The sequence below is a fragment of the Vombatus ursinus genome, unplaced genomic scaffold, assembly GCF_900497805.2.
Source record: "Vombatus ursinus unplaced genomic scaffold, bare-nosed wombat genome assembly UNPS02014830.1, whole genome shotgun sequence".
In the NCBI taxonomy this organism is placed as follows: Eukaryota; Metazoa; Chordata; class Mammalia; order Diprotodontia; family Vombatidae; genus Vombatus; species Vombatus ursinus.
In genome coordinates, this window is record NW_020954608.1 from 43553319 (window position 1) to 43570733 (window position 17415).

General features: G+C 32.6%; 1 protein-coding gene across 2 annotated transcripts in view; it reads left to right on the forward strand.

Annotated features, from left to right (window-relative positions):
- Positions 1–17415, forward strand: part of ABCC9 (ATP binding cassette subfamily C member 9) — a 194025-nt gene that overhangs the window by 38331 nt on the left and 138279 nt on the right. For both annotated transcript variants that reach the window (XM_027838609.1, XM_027838610.1), the window contains exons 7-9: positions 7272–7463; positions 11435–11587; positions 12031–12186. In XM_027838609.1, the coding sequence (XP_027694410.1) occupies positions 7272–7463; positions 11435–11587; positions 12031–12186 (501 nt within the window). The remainder of the gene's footprint in view (positions 1–7271; positions 7464–11434; positions 11588–12030; positions 12187–17415) is intronic.

Genomic DNA, 17415 nt, shown 5'->3' on the forward strand with positions numbered 1-17415 from the left:
AACTTACTAGCTGTATAATTTTAGGCAGACTACTTAACCTCTTTTTGCCCAAGTTTCTGCAAATTGGGGATAATAACAGCATGCACCTCCCAAGGTTGTTGTGAGGGTTAAATGAGATAATATGATAAATATGTATTAAATGAGGTAATATGTATAAAGTGCTTAGTACAGTGCCTGACACATAGTAAGCTCTATATAAATGTGATTTTTAGCTATTATTATTAGAATAGAAAAGAATATATTAGAATAGAATAGAAAATTTGAAACAACAATAGCAAACCACAATAAAGAAATAAAAAATAGAACAGCTGCTTGGGAATACAAATACATAGAAGAAGAATCTGGAAGGAGAGAAGCGAAAAATCAATAATGTTAAAAGAAGATATAATCCCCATACCAGCAAAACATATTGACCTTCAAGATAGGATGTGTAGAGACAATTTAAGGATCATGAATCTCCCAGAAGAACACAAGTCTGAAAACTTGAACCCCAGAATTCAAGAAATGATAGAAGAAAACAACCCAAAACTTCTGAACACAGAAAAAAGATTACAATTAAAATAAACTATAGATCATTTCCCAGGGGAAAAACAACAACCGTAGTTGCAGACTCCAAGACATACGATAGTTAAATTTAATAATTCTAATGGCAAATAACAAATTTTGCAAGCAACCAGGAGAAAGACCTTCAAATATAAAGGAAAAGAAATCTGAATTAATCAGAACTATTCTGCACTTAGCAGAAATTGCATCAAGGAATTGAATAATGTATTCCAAAGAGTACCTGTGACTCAAGGTGACATATCTGTCAAACCTTTGCCTAACTTTCAATGAAAAAAAAAAGGTAGATGTTAAATAAAAAAGAGGAATTCAAAGCATCCCTACAAGGAAAACCAGATCTGAGCAAATTATTTGCTTTTCAAATACTCTAGACAGCAGCAATGCAAGAAATACACAAATACAGCAACCAAGGACAACCAAAAAAGAACCCCAGAGAGACAATGAAGAGATTTCTTTCTTAAAGTACATAAAAAGACAAGAATGAAAGTGGAAGTCAAAATAAAATAAGTAATGGGAAAACAGGCCTGAGACATCATGACCAGACCTCACAATACCCCACCTCCAGGTGATTCAATGTTTTCTTGGGAACTAAATAACAGAATTGGAGGGTGTTTAGATAGAGCACTCATGCTACCTCAGGAGAAAGGAAATCAGAGCTCCTGGGGGCAGCCAGTGAGTACCCAGGACAGAGGGAGGGCAGGGAGAAAATGAGAAATGATTTCATGGCAAATGGGAGAAAATATTCATGGTGAAACAAAAGGGCAGTATTGAACTGCACGATTAGGGGCATAGTGAAATTCTTCCCTTTGGACAATATTCTGTTCTCTGTATCACCTGCAGGAATTAGTATTTCTGAGTGAGGCACAACAGAAAAAGGGGACTAGTGGGCAAGATCTACAAGATTTCATATGTAGAAACTGTTTAGAAGAGGGAACTCAAAATAAATACTTTAAAAACTTTAATTCCATGAAGAATACAGAGACTCAAGAGGGAATAATTAAGTATAATGACCATGAATCAAAGAATAAAAGTCTAGAACAGACAGAAAAAGAAGATAAATAATGAAGAGGATGAGGGAAAAATCCATTATAGAAAAAGACTTCAAAAATGAAATTGAAAACCAACGAACAAAACACATTGAAGAGGATAATAGGGAGATTTTACTTGACTACTTAACTGAGAGGGAAAAAAGGAGAATTAAATAACTAGATAAAAAGAAGAAAGAAAATGGAACAAATAAGTTAAACAAAACTCCAAAACTAGGAAAAGGCATAAAAAATTGAAGAGAAAAGACTTGAGGGTAAGGGGAAGAGGACTAGTGAGAATAAAGTTGTTTTTAAGTATATTAAGTTAAAATAATTGCTGAGACAAAGTACTGTCTTAATAGAACAAGAGGGAGAAATCCTCATTTCACCATTGTTATTCAGTTGTTCAGTCATGTTCTTTTCGTGACGCTATGGACCATAGCACCCTATCCCCTTCAGTCTCCTATTGTCTCTCAAATTCACTTTTGTTTCCATGATACTGTCTATCCATCTGTCTCATCCTTTGCCCTCCCTTTATTAGAGACAAATGAGATAGGTTTATAAAAAAGCATAAACATTTTGTCTACACCTATTCCCTTGTATAAATTTAAACAAAAGTATAAACCTAATTCATATACCTTTAAATGTGAATGTATTAATCCAATTTAAATGAAAAAGATTGGTACATTGGATCAGAAGCAAAACTCCACAATCTGTAGCTTACAAGAAATACACCTAAAAAATTAAGGTATACACAAAATAAAAAATGAGGGGATGGATAAAAATTTACCACACATCAAGTGAATCCCCAAAATTAGGAATTGAAATCATTTTATAAGATAAAGCAAAAACAAAAATTGACAACAGAGAAAGAGATAAACAAGATGACTACATTATATTGAAAGGAACCATAGATAAGGAACCAATAATAATATTAAAATTATATGCTCCTAATGCCTTAGCATCTCAATTCATGAAAGAAAAAACAATTGAATTACAAGAAGATGTAGTCAATAATTCAATAGTGAAAGGAGTTTCCAGGGACCCTTTCTCAGTTTTCAAAAAATCCAATAGAAAAATAAAGAAGAGAAAATAGAGAATTGAAAAAAATGTTGAGCTAAAATTTAGAGCTAAAAGAAACTTTTAAATGGGACTTCTAAAATATTTATGTTGTAAACAAACACTAAAGATGTTGTAAAAATATTGGTATTGTAAACAAATATTAAAAGGCAGAAATAATAAACACACCCTTTTCAAACTATGATATAATACAAATAGTAATAAAGGAGTACAAACACAAAAAGACATAGACCCAAATATATATTTAAAAATGAATCCTAAATAATGAGTGGGTCATAGAAGAAAACATAGAAGCAATTAATAAATATGTGAAATAAAATTATAAAGACATATCAAAATATCTGCAACGCAGCTAAAGCAATACTCAGGGGAAAAATAATATCACCACAGATGTACATTAACAAAATAGAAAAAGAGAAGATTAATGAACTGAATATGCATTTGAAAAATCAGAAAGCCAATAAATAAACCTAAAATAAGCACAAAAGAGGAGATATTAAAGTTAGAGAAGTAATAGATATACTGGAAACCAAAAATATTATTCATTAGATAAGTAAAACTAAAAACCAGTACTTTGAAAAGACTAATAATATTAACAAATATTTAGGAAGCTAACCTAATTAAAGAAGAGGGCAGGAAATCAAATGAACAAAATAATAAATGAACAAGATAAAAGCACAAAGTCAGAAGAAATGAAAAAAATTATGGGCACCTAATATGAATGAGTGCATGTTACCAAAATTGAGAACACAAAGGAAAGGGTGGAATATCTTCAAATATATGAAATACTAAAACTGACACAAGACCAAATAGGGATCTTAAACTACTCTCAGATAAATAAATACAACCAGTTGTAAAAGAACTACTAACACCACCCCCAGTCCTGATGGACTCCCAAGACAGTTCAAATTCTAAAAGTACAATTAGTACCAGTACAAGACAAATTATTCAAAAAATTGAAGAAAAATGCACTCTATTAGATTCCTTCTATCAGACCAATGTAGTCCTAATATCTAAATCAGGAAAGGGTAAAGCATTGAAGGAAAACTATAGAACAATATTGTTAATGAATATTGATTCAAAAATTCAAATAAAGTCATGTCAAATAGATAATACCAATTCACACAAGAGATTCTCCATTGTGATCAAGTTGGATTTATATGAGGGATGCAAGGATGGTTCAACATTAGATAAAGAGAACATAAAATGATCCCAATTTGCTAACATGATGTTTTACGTAGAATCCTAAAGAATTAGCAAATATACCAGTTGAGACAATTAATAGCTTCAGCAAAGTTGTAGGCTACAAAATGAACTCTCAAAATCAATAGCAATTATATTTGAAAATTTTAAAATTATATTTTTAGCATTCTTTTTTATTTTGAGTTCCAAATTCTCTTCATCCCTTTAGCTCCTACCCCACCCAGTGAGAAAGCAAGCAATATGATACTCATTCAAGATGAAAAATGCTATCCACCTCCAGATTGAGAACTGATGACCTCTTAATACAGATTGAAGCATATATATGTATAGATGCATATATATACATATATATTTAAATTTTTCCACTTTATTTTATTTATTTTTCTTGCTTTTTTACAATGTAGCTAATATGGAAATATGTTTTACATGACTTCACATGTATTATGAGTATCATATTGCTTGTTTTCTCAAAGGGTACTCTTTAGGCATAGTTCCAAATTATTCTCTGGAATGGCTAGAGCAGTTTATAACTACATCAACAATGCATTAATGTACCTATTTTCTACATCCTATCCAGCATTTGTCATTTTCCTTTTCTGTTATGTTAGCTAATCTGATAGGTGTGAGATGGTACCTCAGAGTTGTTTTAATTTTCATTTCTCTAATTAAGGGCTTCTTAAACTTTTTCAACTTGCAACCCCTTAAGTACTTCTTAAACTGTGGGTCGCAACCCCATATGAGTCCAATATTGATTAGTAATCAGTAGTGATTTAGACCATTTTTATATGACTAGAAATAGCCTTGATTTCTTCTTCTTAAAACTTCCTGTTCTTTTGAATATTCACCTATTGGGAAATGCCTCTCATTTTTATAAACTTGGTTCAGTTCCCTGTGTATTTGAGAAGTGAAGCCTTTATCAGAGAAACTTGCTGTAAATTTCTCCTTCCTGCCCCTACCAGTTTCCTGTTTGTGTTCTAATTTTGGCTGCATTGGTTGTGTTTGCACAAAACTTTTTTTAAATTTTTAGGTAATAAAAATTATTCTTTTTACATCCTGTGATCCTCTCTAGCTCTTATTTGGTTATAAACTCTTTCTTTACTATAGATTTGACAGGTAATTTTCCCCGTGCTTCTATAATTTCCATATGATATCATCCTTTATGTCTAAATCATGTCCCCATTTTGACCTAATCTTCTATGGCTAGTTCCTGTGAAGACAGCTTTCCAGTTTTTCTAGCAGTTTTTTTCAAAAGTGAGTACTAACCCCAAAAACAAATTGCTTTGTTTTGGAAGTATATTATGAAATTAATGTTTCAGGAAATGATAACTATAGTCTAACCTGACAGGATAATGGGGGAAATTATCATCATGTTTTAAAAAAAGACCAATAAAAGCACATTTTAAAAAGAGAAAAAAAGAATTTATGACTTCTGTAAATGAGAATCAATTACGCATTTATGGGAAATGATGAAAATTGTCCCAAAACAAAGTAATTTGTTTTGGAAGTGTGTTATGAAATTAATGTTTTAGGAAATGATTACTACAGTTTAACCTGAGTCATCTCTCTAGTTATACCTCTGGGAAGATTGTTTCACAACTATCCTTTTGAAAAGAAGTAATATTTTATTTTCCCCCCAAATACATGTAAAGACAATTTTTAAAATTTATCTTAAAGAAATTTTGAATTGAGAATTTTCTCTCTTTTTCACCTATCCTCTCCATGAGATGGTAAGCAATTTGCTATAGGTTATACATATTCAATTATGTAAAATATATTACTATATTAGTCATGTTGTGAAAGAAGACAGAAACCCAAAGGAAAAAAATGCCATGAAAAAATACAGAAAGAGAGAAATAATATACTTTAACCTGCATTCAGACTCCATCAGTTTTTTCTCTGAAGGGAGATAGTGTTTTTCATCTTGAGTTCTTTCAAATTATCTTGGATCATTGCATTGCTGAGAATAGCTAAGTTATTCACAGTTGATCATCCTACAATATTGCTTTTACTGTGTATAATGTTCTGGTTCTGCTCACTCCATTTTGCATTAATTCATATAAATCTTCACAGGTTTTCCTGAAATCAACCTGCTTATCATTTCTTGTAGTACAGGAATATTCCATTACCATAACTATCTTTTAAAAACTATTTAAAAACTATTCTCTGAAAGGAAAATGAACAATAACCTGGTTAAGTGTAATCTATATAGTAAGAAAAAATTTAAGTTCTTTGTGTAATGTCTTTGATTTGTGATAAAAGATTTCTAGAAGGAAATAAATTATTTATTCCTATCTGGAAAGAAACATACAATATAATTGAACTGTATGTGTGTGTATATATATATTATTCAGCTTGGCAAATCAGCTACAGTAAACAATGGTAATTGTGTTTATTCTTTTCCTTTTAGGGATGATGAATAACTGATAATCAACTTGGAAAATTAGCTCCAAAATATCAGAGATAGTTACAGAATTAAAGCAATTAGTTTGAATATCTATTTCTTAATTTATATTTCTTTGGTTTATCTCCCATTTCCTACAAATTACATTTCTTCTAGCTTTAAATATTGCAGACTATTACTAGAAAAATTATTCATTTTTCTTTAGGAAGTTTACAACAGAACCTTACAACCATTTGGATGATCAAAAATCAAGACTCTAATATAATTAATTATTATTAGTATTATTGCTAATAACAAAATATATTTTATATGTAATTATATGTAATACTACATGTTTTCTCTTCCCTTTCCTGAGTTCTCAAAGGCTATGCCAGTGGAGCAAAAGCCTTGACAGGTTATTCCAAACTGCAATGGCTTTGAATATTCACTTGATGTAGTTTGTATGACTGTTGTGCAAGGACTGGCCTTGCTAAATTTGGGGAGGCTCTGCACAGTCAATAATAATTGGTTACAGGATAATACATTTTTTCAATCATAGCAATTTTTGAATATGTCATCCAAATTAAAGAAGGGTATGGATACAGCCTAAACTCTCTCACCTTAATTAAATGGTGAATCCTTGGGTAGGGAATCACTGGTTTACCAAAGGAATCACAAATCTACTCTTCTTTATCTATTAATTTTCCAGCTAATCTTATTTAGTTTCCACTATATGCATGCTACTATATTAAGACTAAAAATGCTTCATGCAGTGTTTTATAAAGCACTCTTATTTCAGCTTGATACTCACAGAAACCCTGAAATGTAGATATCAAACATAATATTAGTATATATGATCATGAAAAATTGATTCATTCTGATTATTTTTATGAACATTTTTCATACTTTGGAAAGATGTACTACATTTCCATATGCTCTGTTTTAAGAACCAGTACATTTTAGTTGCTAGAATCAATTACCAGCCTAATAGATACAATTTAGAATTTCTGTTTTTCTTTCAGAAAAAAGCAGCAGACCATCCCAAGAAAACTCCTTCTATATGGTTAGCAATGTACAAGGCCTTTGGGCGACCCATCTTGCTGAGCAGCACATTCCGCTATCTGGCTGACCTCTTGGGTTTTGCTGGACCTCTCTGTATTTCTGGAATAGTTCAGCGTGTAAATGACACTACAACAGATAATTCAACAGATAGAGTAAGTTCAGGGTGCATTATTGTGACGTCATTTCTTTGTTATTTTCTCTTTTGCACTTTCTAAAATGTTTATTTTCAGAGAATTTTATGCATGTGAAGGAAGATAGATTAACTTTTGTAAGGAGGAAATATCCTTTAGGTATCTCTGAATGAGTCAGGCAGTAATTTTTCTTGATTTAGAATTAGAGGAAAGCCAGACACACCCTTCTGTACACCCTTGATTTTAGCTTAAAAAAATTTGAATTGGTTAAAAAAAAGGATTAGTAAAATATTTAATATTCTATAGTAGACCCTTACCATGGCCCAGTCATAAAGAATACTGTCTTATGGGTTAAACCTCAGAAAGAACAGGTTGATGAAGAATGGTAAGGATAACAAAAACAAAGGGTTTTTTATTCTATTTATGGAATAGGAGGATCAAAAAAGGAAGAAGACTGATGCTCAGGGCAGTGTGTTTGGGGTGATGGTAATAGATTATGGAGAGAATGGAAAATTGTTCAGCTCCTATTTTACTTCTGTTTTCTCTTACAAAGGCAATGATCGTTGGATTGGAAAGGATGAATTAAAAATAGCTAATAGAGAGTTGGAGAAAGTTGCCAGGATTGGAGAAGGGCAAATGTTTCCCTAATTCTTTCTTGCCTTTTTTTAAAAGAAAAGAGTGAAGTCAACAAACTATAAGGCAGTTGGTTTCACTTCAATTCCTGGCATAATTCTAGAGCATATTATTAAATCATTGACAACAGAGTCAGGGATCATGAAGAGCTAACATTTCTTTGTCAAGAATTTGTCAAATCAGATAATAACCTTGTTTCATTTTATGCAAGGGTTACTACACTGCTAGAAAAACACTTCCCTATATTTTAGCAAAATATTTGACAGTGTTGCTTATGCTACTCTTATGGAAAAGATAGTGAGATATGGGGATTTTTAGAACTAGGACTTGTTTGAATGGCTGAACTCAAAGACTAGTCACTTTGGAAGGTGGTCCTTCGTAGAGTGCGCTAGGGATATTTGCTTTGCCCTGTGTTTAAAATTTTTAAGTGATTAGGATAAAGGTATAGATGGCATGATTATCAAATTTAAATGACAAAATTAGGCCGTATCTATTCAGTTGTTTCAGTCATGTCTGAACTCTTTGTGACCTGCCCAAGGTCACACAGCTAGTAAATGTCTGAGTCCAGATTTGAATGCAGGTATTCTTGACTCTAGGCCCAGCGTTCTATCCAATGTGCCACCTAAAATCAGGAGGGATAGTCAAAACACTAAATGAGAGTCAGGATCTAAAAAAAAATCTCAACAGGACAAGGATCTCTTGGGAGTTAATGGGTTCTATCTCCCCCATCCCCATCCCATTTAGGACTGCAAGCAAATAATGAATATGGGTTGGGTATCTATTTGACTATATGGCTCTTGAGGCATCTTTGAACTCTGAAATTACATGATTTTATCAATCAAAAATAACTGCAGGCTTGCAAATTTTGATGGTTGGGAGTGTGGTGGTGCCATCAATAGAAATAGATTGTCATGTTTATTTCAGCACTAGGAATTCTTTTTATACTGAAGTGATTGAGTCAACTCTTCTAGTCATCAATCATACTTGATTTTTAAACAAATATTAATTTGTGATTATCAGTCTAAATCAAGTTTGTAAAATTGGTTTTTATATATTAGCTTTTTAAAAATCATAATTTCACCCAGGCTTGAACACATTTGCCAGTTCATTCCTTTATACCGCTAAATTACCCTCAAACTCATTTATTTCATTGCTCTAAATACAACACATGTTCATCTAAATACAACAAATTTTCTAAATTTTAACAAATTTAAAACAAATTAAACAAATTTCATCTAAATACAACAAATTTTCATCATATATGCTCAGCATATATCATCATAATTGAAGGAATGGTGGCATGTGCATCCCAGTTATTGGGAAGACTGAGTAGAAGTGAATCTTTTGATCTCAGGAGTTCTAAACTTCGGTGGGCTGTGCTGACCTGGTGTCTGCAAGAAATTGGGTGTCAATATAGTAAATCTCTGGGAGTGAGAAGCCACCGTGTTGCCTATGGAGGGACAAACTGGAAACAAAGCAGCTTAAAGCAATCCAGTCTTTAAACACACACGCACGCACGCACGCACACACATACACACATGCACACACACTAAACACTAAATCTCTGCTGAATAATTAAAGGTTTTCAAGTTGTCTTTATTGTACCACCACACTCCTAACAACCAAAGTTTGAAAGCTTGGAGCTATTTTTGATTCATAGAATCATGTAATCTAAGAGCTTTTAAGAGACCTCAGTGGATATATAGTCCAAACCATCCGTAATCCCATATATCTACCTTAATGGTCAATGCAAATCATCCTGTGCCTCAGTTGTCATTATTGGTGGAAAATTCAAAATAACTGTACTATATGGCTAATTACATAGTGCTTTGAAGACTTGAGAGGACAAAGATTCCCAAGCAACTGAAACCCATTTGCTTATATTCATTAAGCTTATTTTGATTTATATCTTGTACAGCTAACCTCATATTTGTTTTATAACTGCTGTCATTATTTTTGTAGCAAGTTTTTATAATTTCAGGCAATAAATTGATCAAATACTATGTGTAGAGTACTGTGCTTTAGACCATGGGAGTTACAAAGGAAATGTAAGATTTGGACCTTGCCCTTAAAGTGTTTAAAGTATAGTTAATTATGTAATATGTACATTAAATGAAACAGGATACAACAAAGTGTTCAGTTCAGTGCTACAGACAAGTCTAATTGGAGGTCAAAATAGGAAAGATAAATTAAATTGATAAACTTTTAATTTAATGCAATTCAATTCAATAAATATTAATTGAGAAATTGCCTGATGTAGTAGTTAGAAAGCCTTGGAGTCAGGAGATCTGAGTTTGTCAGGATTCTGACACATGCTAGTTTTGCGTCTTTAGACAACTTACTGAAATTCTTATTGCCCTAGGCTTCTCTCTGAGACTAAATTCTAGAGCTTATTGGTGTTGGCAGAGGGAATTTCCTTATTAGGGACTACCTACACAGATAAGAGTATGGGCCTGAATTTTTTTTTAAAGTATTTATTACATGCCTACTATGAGCAAGGCACTGTGAATACAAAAACAAAATGACAAATAGTCCCTACCCTTTAATATCTCACATTCTACTAGGAGATACAACCTACAAATAATTAATTTTATTTCTATTAAATTGTATTTATATTAGTATAAATTATTTATATTAACTTACTGGCTTTATTTATATTAAAGATTATGCAAATAATTTATTTTAACATAATTTGATGAAAGAGAGAACACTACAACAGGGAATGATGATCAGGAAATGCTTCCTGTGGCCCTTGAAATGAGTCTCAAAGGAAGCCAAGAAGAGGCTAAGAGACAGAGGTGACGAGGGGACTACATTCCAGGTATAGATGCATAGAGACAAGGCCAAGCTCAGGAAATAGCAAGTAGACCAACTTAATTGAATTATAGACTATGTGAAATGGAGGATAATGAAATAAATCTGAAAAGGTAAACTGGATCCACACTATGAGGGTTCTTAAAGGAGATTACCATGTTGAACAATTTTTATTTTTTTCTAGAGGTAATAAGGAGGACAAAAAGGTTCTTAAGTAGAGGAATGACATAGTCACACCTGGGTTTTGAGAAAATTATTGTGGCAGTCATGTAGAGAATCATGGGATACTTGTATTCATGAAATTATTATGCAATTTTAAAGAAGAAGCAGTCAAAATAAATTCAAAGGATCTTAGTTTAGAGCTGGAAAGTACCTTAGTGACTTGGAAGTAAAGCATAATTTATATTTACTTTTTTAAATGACATATCTTGCATCTTTTTTACATTTAAGGTAGCTCTTCCTCTAAATAATTTTATAGTTGTCATACCAGGTACTGTACTGGGTGTATTAGCTTTTCTATTTTTTTTTTCTTTTTTAATGGCAAGCATTCAGGTTCACTTACCTCAAAGGAATTCCTTGAAAATGCTTACGTGTTAGCTGTTCTTCTATTCCTGGCCCTGATTCTACAAAGAACATTTTTACAGGCCTCCTACTATGTCACGATAGAAACTGGCATTAATCTTCGTGGAGCTTTGCTGGTAAATATGTGCTTTAATGTATTTATGTCTTCAAAATATATCCAATTATAATAATATCCACAATTTTATATGATCTTTTTTTCTTTAAATTAACTAGGTTATATTAGCAATACTTTCAGGGAAGTGCAATGAAGATAAATAATAGAAATATCTGTTGTTTTGTACTCTTCATCACAATTCATTTTATGCCAAGATATTATGACTTGGAGTATTTGGGGACATACTTCATGCTTCATCTTATAATATATATTAAGATCATGATTATAGGGATTCTATTTGATAGAAACAATATAGAAAAAATGAATAAAACATGGATTTTTAGTCCAAATAACAAATTTCAAAAGAGATTTTTGAATCCTGTATACCTCTTGATTTAGTCTCCCCATTTAATAATGAAGTAATCCTTATTAACACTATAATTTTATGTGTTTCATTTCTTATAGGCTATGATATACAATAAGATCCTGAGGCTTTCTACATCCAATTTGTCCATGGGTGAGATGACTCTGGGACAAATTAATAACTTGGTCGCTATAGAAACTAATCAGCTCATGTGGTTCTTGTTCCTGTGTCCTAATCTATGGGCCATGCCTGTTCAGGTAGAGCATCAAAGTAAGGTTTTAATTTATTAAAAAAAGAAGTGAAAAGGCAGTTAGCTTACTAAGAGCTTTTCAGGAAGTTGTCAAAAGAAACCCTTTGAGTTAGTATTAGTTTTCCATACTGAAAAGGGGAACAATGAAGGTGAAAGATGAAATGACTGAGGAAACAAAGGTTCAATCTTCTGAGTATATTGATTTATTAAGCAATGTATAGCAATTGCCCAAAAATCAGCACCAGACTATCTCAGCTTAGGTCTAGACCCGAAATACATGGGGTATTTAGACCTCTATATATTAAAAACAATTAATCAAATAAGATCAATTAATTAAAAGGAAATGATACAACAATAAGTAATCTGATTTCTAACTGAAGGAAAGATTAGGGACTTTCCAAGTTGGGAGGGGGAGAGCAAACAGGTGTAATTCCCTGAAATCAGAAGGGAGGTGTCCCACTCCCCCCAAGTGTCTATAAACAATCACAGAAATGTAGAAACAATAATTGTTTGATCCATATGGTGCCAGTTTTCTAATAAAATACATGAGTTATTTGAGATGTTTAATTGTGGGAAAATTCCTTACATCAGTTTTAGGGTCTGACTTGGTTTCTGGTCAGCATAACCTAGGTCCTTTGTTAAGGGTCTCTCAGTAGCAGTAGAGGTGGTCCAGCTTCCTGGTCACTTAGAACTAGGTTCAAACAATGCAATGAGGTTTTCTCCCATTTCCCACAATTGAATAAAGTTTTCTCATCTGATAGAAATTGGACTAGATGCATAACTCAATAGAAAGGGAACTGAGCTAGCTCTAGAATTGAGTCACAAGATAGAGTCAGTGTGGTTCACTTAATTCCCGTAATAAACCACTTGCTGTCCTAATCCCCTCAATTCCCTCAGAACACAAATACAATCTTAAGGATGTAAACCTTCCCATGTTTTAATCCAATGCTTCATTTTGGCTTAGGCATAACATAGGGCTATTGAATACTGTGACAATGGAGAAAAACTTTGATAGGTCCTACTTAGAAGTAATACTTAAAAGTATAATCCTGGTGACTATGTGATTGCCTTCAGTAGAATCAGTCAGTTAAGTTTGAAAACAATTATACGCAGGTTGTCTACAGTTTACAGAATTAACCTTCAAATAAACCCTTGGGCAAAGGCCCTCCATCCATTGGTTAGCCAGTGGGTACTACCTTTTTTGGATATCTACATACTTACTAACTCTTCCGGCTTCAGTTTGTGTACTCAGCCAACTACCACTAAATAGCAGTTTTTATCAGGAATTTATTGCTTGGTAGAGATTTTAGATGTAGGAGAGATTCTAAAATGACAATCCCTTAACCTGAAACAAACAGTGTTTTCTGTGGTCCTCTAGGAAATAGGATCCTAACTGGTATTGTTTTTCAGTCATTTTTTCAACATCATTTTTTGCACCAAGTTTATTCTAGAAACTTGCTGCGTTAGAGGAGTCCCCAAGCAGTTTGTGCTATCACACGAGCCAAAAGCCTTTTCTCATACTAGCAGCTCTGCCTTCTTTTCTGGTCAATGTGTCTTCACTGCAGCCAGGTTTTTATTTTTGATCATGTTTCTAATTACTCGTATGTGGGCACATGGGAGCAAAAGGATTGTCTTTGCTCTCTACTGCCTTCTAAACTCCAACTTTGCTTTTTTAAGCCTTATATGGCTTCTAAAGTTCTTCCAGTCCCCAAGTGAAAGGTTCAGGGTGGCTTTTAAATCCATTGTCTCTCATTTGCACAACCAGCATTGGAATCCTTTTTTTCCCTTTGATAAATGTTTTGGAATTTTCAACCAGTCAGGGATCTCTAAACCCTGAGGTAGGATTTTTTTTAAATAAAGTAATTAAGACCAGGGTTGGGGGAGTCATAATTATCAAATTAGTGATGTAATACAATCTGGAATTCCAAAATTCCAAATAAAGTAATTTCACTTAAAATTTTTTTGGTGGACAACATCAGTTCTCAAAGACCATCTTTCAAATTATAGAGGAATTTCAATATGTGTCAGTGGCTATTATGAAATAGATCCTTGAAATATTGAAGTAGGAAACACTTAAGAAAACCTAGCTTGTTTAAAATGATTTGATACAGAAATTTGGAGTTGTAGAAATACAACTTGAGTTGAGAGTACCAGGGTCTTTGTCCTGCCTCTGTCAACTGTGTAAACTTGAGTAAATCACTCATTTTGTTTGGGCCTCACTTTTCCTCATCTGTAGAATGAGGAGGTTGGACTAATTGATCTCTAAAGTCACTTTCAATCCTTTCTGTGGATTCCTAAAAACCTTCAGAACCAGAGAACTGAGTACGATATTTATGTATCAAAAGATTCTTCACATCAAGAACTGTTAACTATTAGTTTCCATTATTATTATTAATTCACAAAGGAGTCATAATTTCATCAGCATGGGTATTCCATTTGCTAATACAGATAGAAACTCTTCTACAACTTTGTAAGTAGTCTTTGGGAATTCTTGTGATTAAAAAAAAATGTCATTGTCCAGAAGTCATCTGCTGATAACTCTCCAAAACTCGGTTGGTCCTCAGCATATATACATATGTAAATACACACACACACACACACACACATATACAGGTATATATGAATTTGTATGTGTATATATATGCATATGTATACATACACACACGTATATATGTATATATATATACTCATACACACACATATATCTTTTCAAAACTATTTACTTGTTTTTATATCCATTTATAATCTATTCCTCCCACTGAACAAACCAAAAAGAAAGCTTTTATCACAAACATATATAGTACAAGTAAACAAATTCTCACGTTAGCCATACCCCAAAATGTATGTTTCTCTTTGTATTTTGGGTTTGTCACCTCTCAGGCAGAAGGCAAGTGGCATGTTTAATCTTTAGTCTTCTCTTCTCAGGGTTTATTATTGAAATGGCTAGTGTTCAAAAACCTTTCTTAAGTTTTCTCTTTCCCTAGAATGTGGTTGTCATTTTATAAATTGTTCTAGTTTTGTTCACTTCGCTCTGAATCAGCTCACAGAGGTCTTGCCAGTTTCCTCTGAAACTGTCCCTTTTGTAATATTTTTAAATGGCACAATAAGATTCAGTTATGTGCATATATCATAAATTGTATAGCTTTTCAAAAATAGGAATATGGGCCCTTAGTTTCCAATTTTTTGACTACTATGAAGAGAGAAGTTACAACATTTTTAATACATGTAAATCCTTTCCCTCTGTCTCTGGTATCTTTGGGGTGAAGACCTAATGTATAACTGAGTGAGAGGGTATTATATGCATTTAGTAACTTGTTGAACATTTATCTAAATTGCGTTTCAGAATAGCTGGATTAGTTTGCAGTTCCACCAGACACTAGCGTACCTGTTTTCCTGAAGTCCTTCCAACATTTATTGTTTTCCTCTTTTGTCATTTTTGCCAATCTTATAGGTGTGAGGTAAAATCTTAAAGTTGCTTTAATTTGCATTTTGTTAATTATTAGTGATTTAGAGCATTTTATAAGATTATTGTTAACTTAAATTTCTTTCTTTGAAAACTGCCTTCCATGGGGAAATGGCTTTGATTTATAAATTTTGATCAGGGCCCATTATATACTTTGGATATAAGATTTTTTTCAGAGAAACTTGCTGCAAATATTTTTTAATTTACCTATTTCCCTCTTGATTTTTCTTTTCTTTTTTTGGCTAGACAATGGGGTTATGTGACTTGCCCAGGGTCACACAGCTAGTAAGTGTTATGTGTCTGAGGCCAGATTTGAACTCAGGTCCTCCTGAATCCAGGGCTGATGCTCTATCCACTGCATTACCTAGCTGCCTACCCCCTTGATTTCTCAAAGCTGTGCAAAAACTTTTAAAGTTTACGTAATCAAAATTGCCTATTTTAACTTATGTGATACTCCCACTTGTTTAGTCATTGATGCTTTTCCTATCCATAGATCTGATATGTAATTTATTAATTGGACCTCTAATTTGTCTATACTGTGATTTTAAATCTAGACCATGTGTCCATTTTAAGTGTCTCTTGGTATGTGGTGGGAGTACAGGTCTAAACTTAATTTCTGCCAGACTGTTGTTCCATGTTTCCAGAAGTTTTTGTTAAATAGTGAGTCTTTCCCCTAGTAACTGAAGTCTTTAGGTTTATTGAACACTGCTATTGTACTTGTTTGCTTTTCTGCATTTTGTATGTAAATTCTTCCACTGATTGACTTCTCTCTCTTTTAACTAGTACCAAATAATTTTAATGTTTATTAAATCTGGTACTAATACACTACCTTCTTCCCCCCTTTTTTCATTATTACCTTGATTCTTGAACATTTTTTACCTCCATATAAATTTCATTATTTTTTCAATGCTATAAAATGATTTTTTTTGTAGTTGGATTGGTACTGCACTGAATAAGTAAATGAATGTATGTAGTATTATTTTTATTATATTAGTTTGACCAGCCCAAGAGTAATTAATGTTTCTCTAATTATGTTGGCCTTTCGTTATTTCTGCAAAGAGCAGTTTTTGGATTCATATAGTTTCTGGGTGTCTTGATAAATGCATTTCTAAATACCTTATAGCTTCTGTAGTTATTTTAAATGGAATTTCTCTTTCTACCTCTTCTTGCTGGGTTTTCATGGTAGTATAAAGGAATACTAATATATGTGGATTTATTATATATCTTGCTACTTTGCTGAATTTATTGTTTCAATCAATTTTTGGTTTCTCCTTGAGGTTTTCTGAATAAATACTCATACCATCTGCAAAAAGCAATAATTTTATTTCCTCTGTACCTGTGCTTATTCTTTTAATTTCTCTTTTTTATTGCTATAACTAGCATTTCTAGGAGTTATTCTTTCTTCTCTCTTGATCTAATCAGAAAAGTCTCTAACTTTTCTCCAATATTTGCTCTTGGATTTTGATAAATAGTATTTACAGTATTAAGAAAAGGTTTTTTTTTTAAATAGAAACACTCTAAATTTTGTAAAAAGTTTTTCAGTACCTATTGATAAAATAATATGATTTTATTTTTATATTAACATCTAAGAAGTCTATATAAGGAATCTTTGTGACCTTGGGAAACTCACTTCATCTCACTGTCCCTCAGTTTTCTCATATGTAAAGTGAGGGATTTGGACTATATGGCCTCTGTGTTTTCTTCTATCATTAAAACTGTGATTCTACAATCAATGCTTAATGTTGATTAAACTTTTGCAGAAAGTAGTGATAA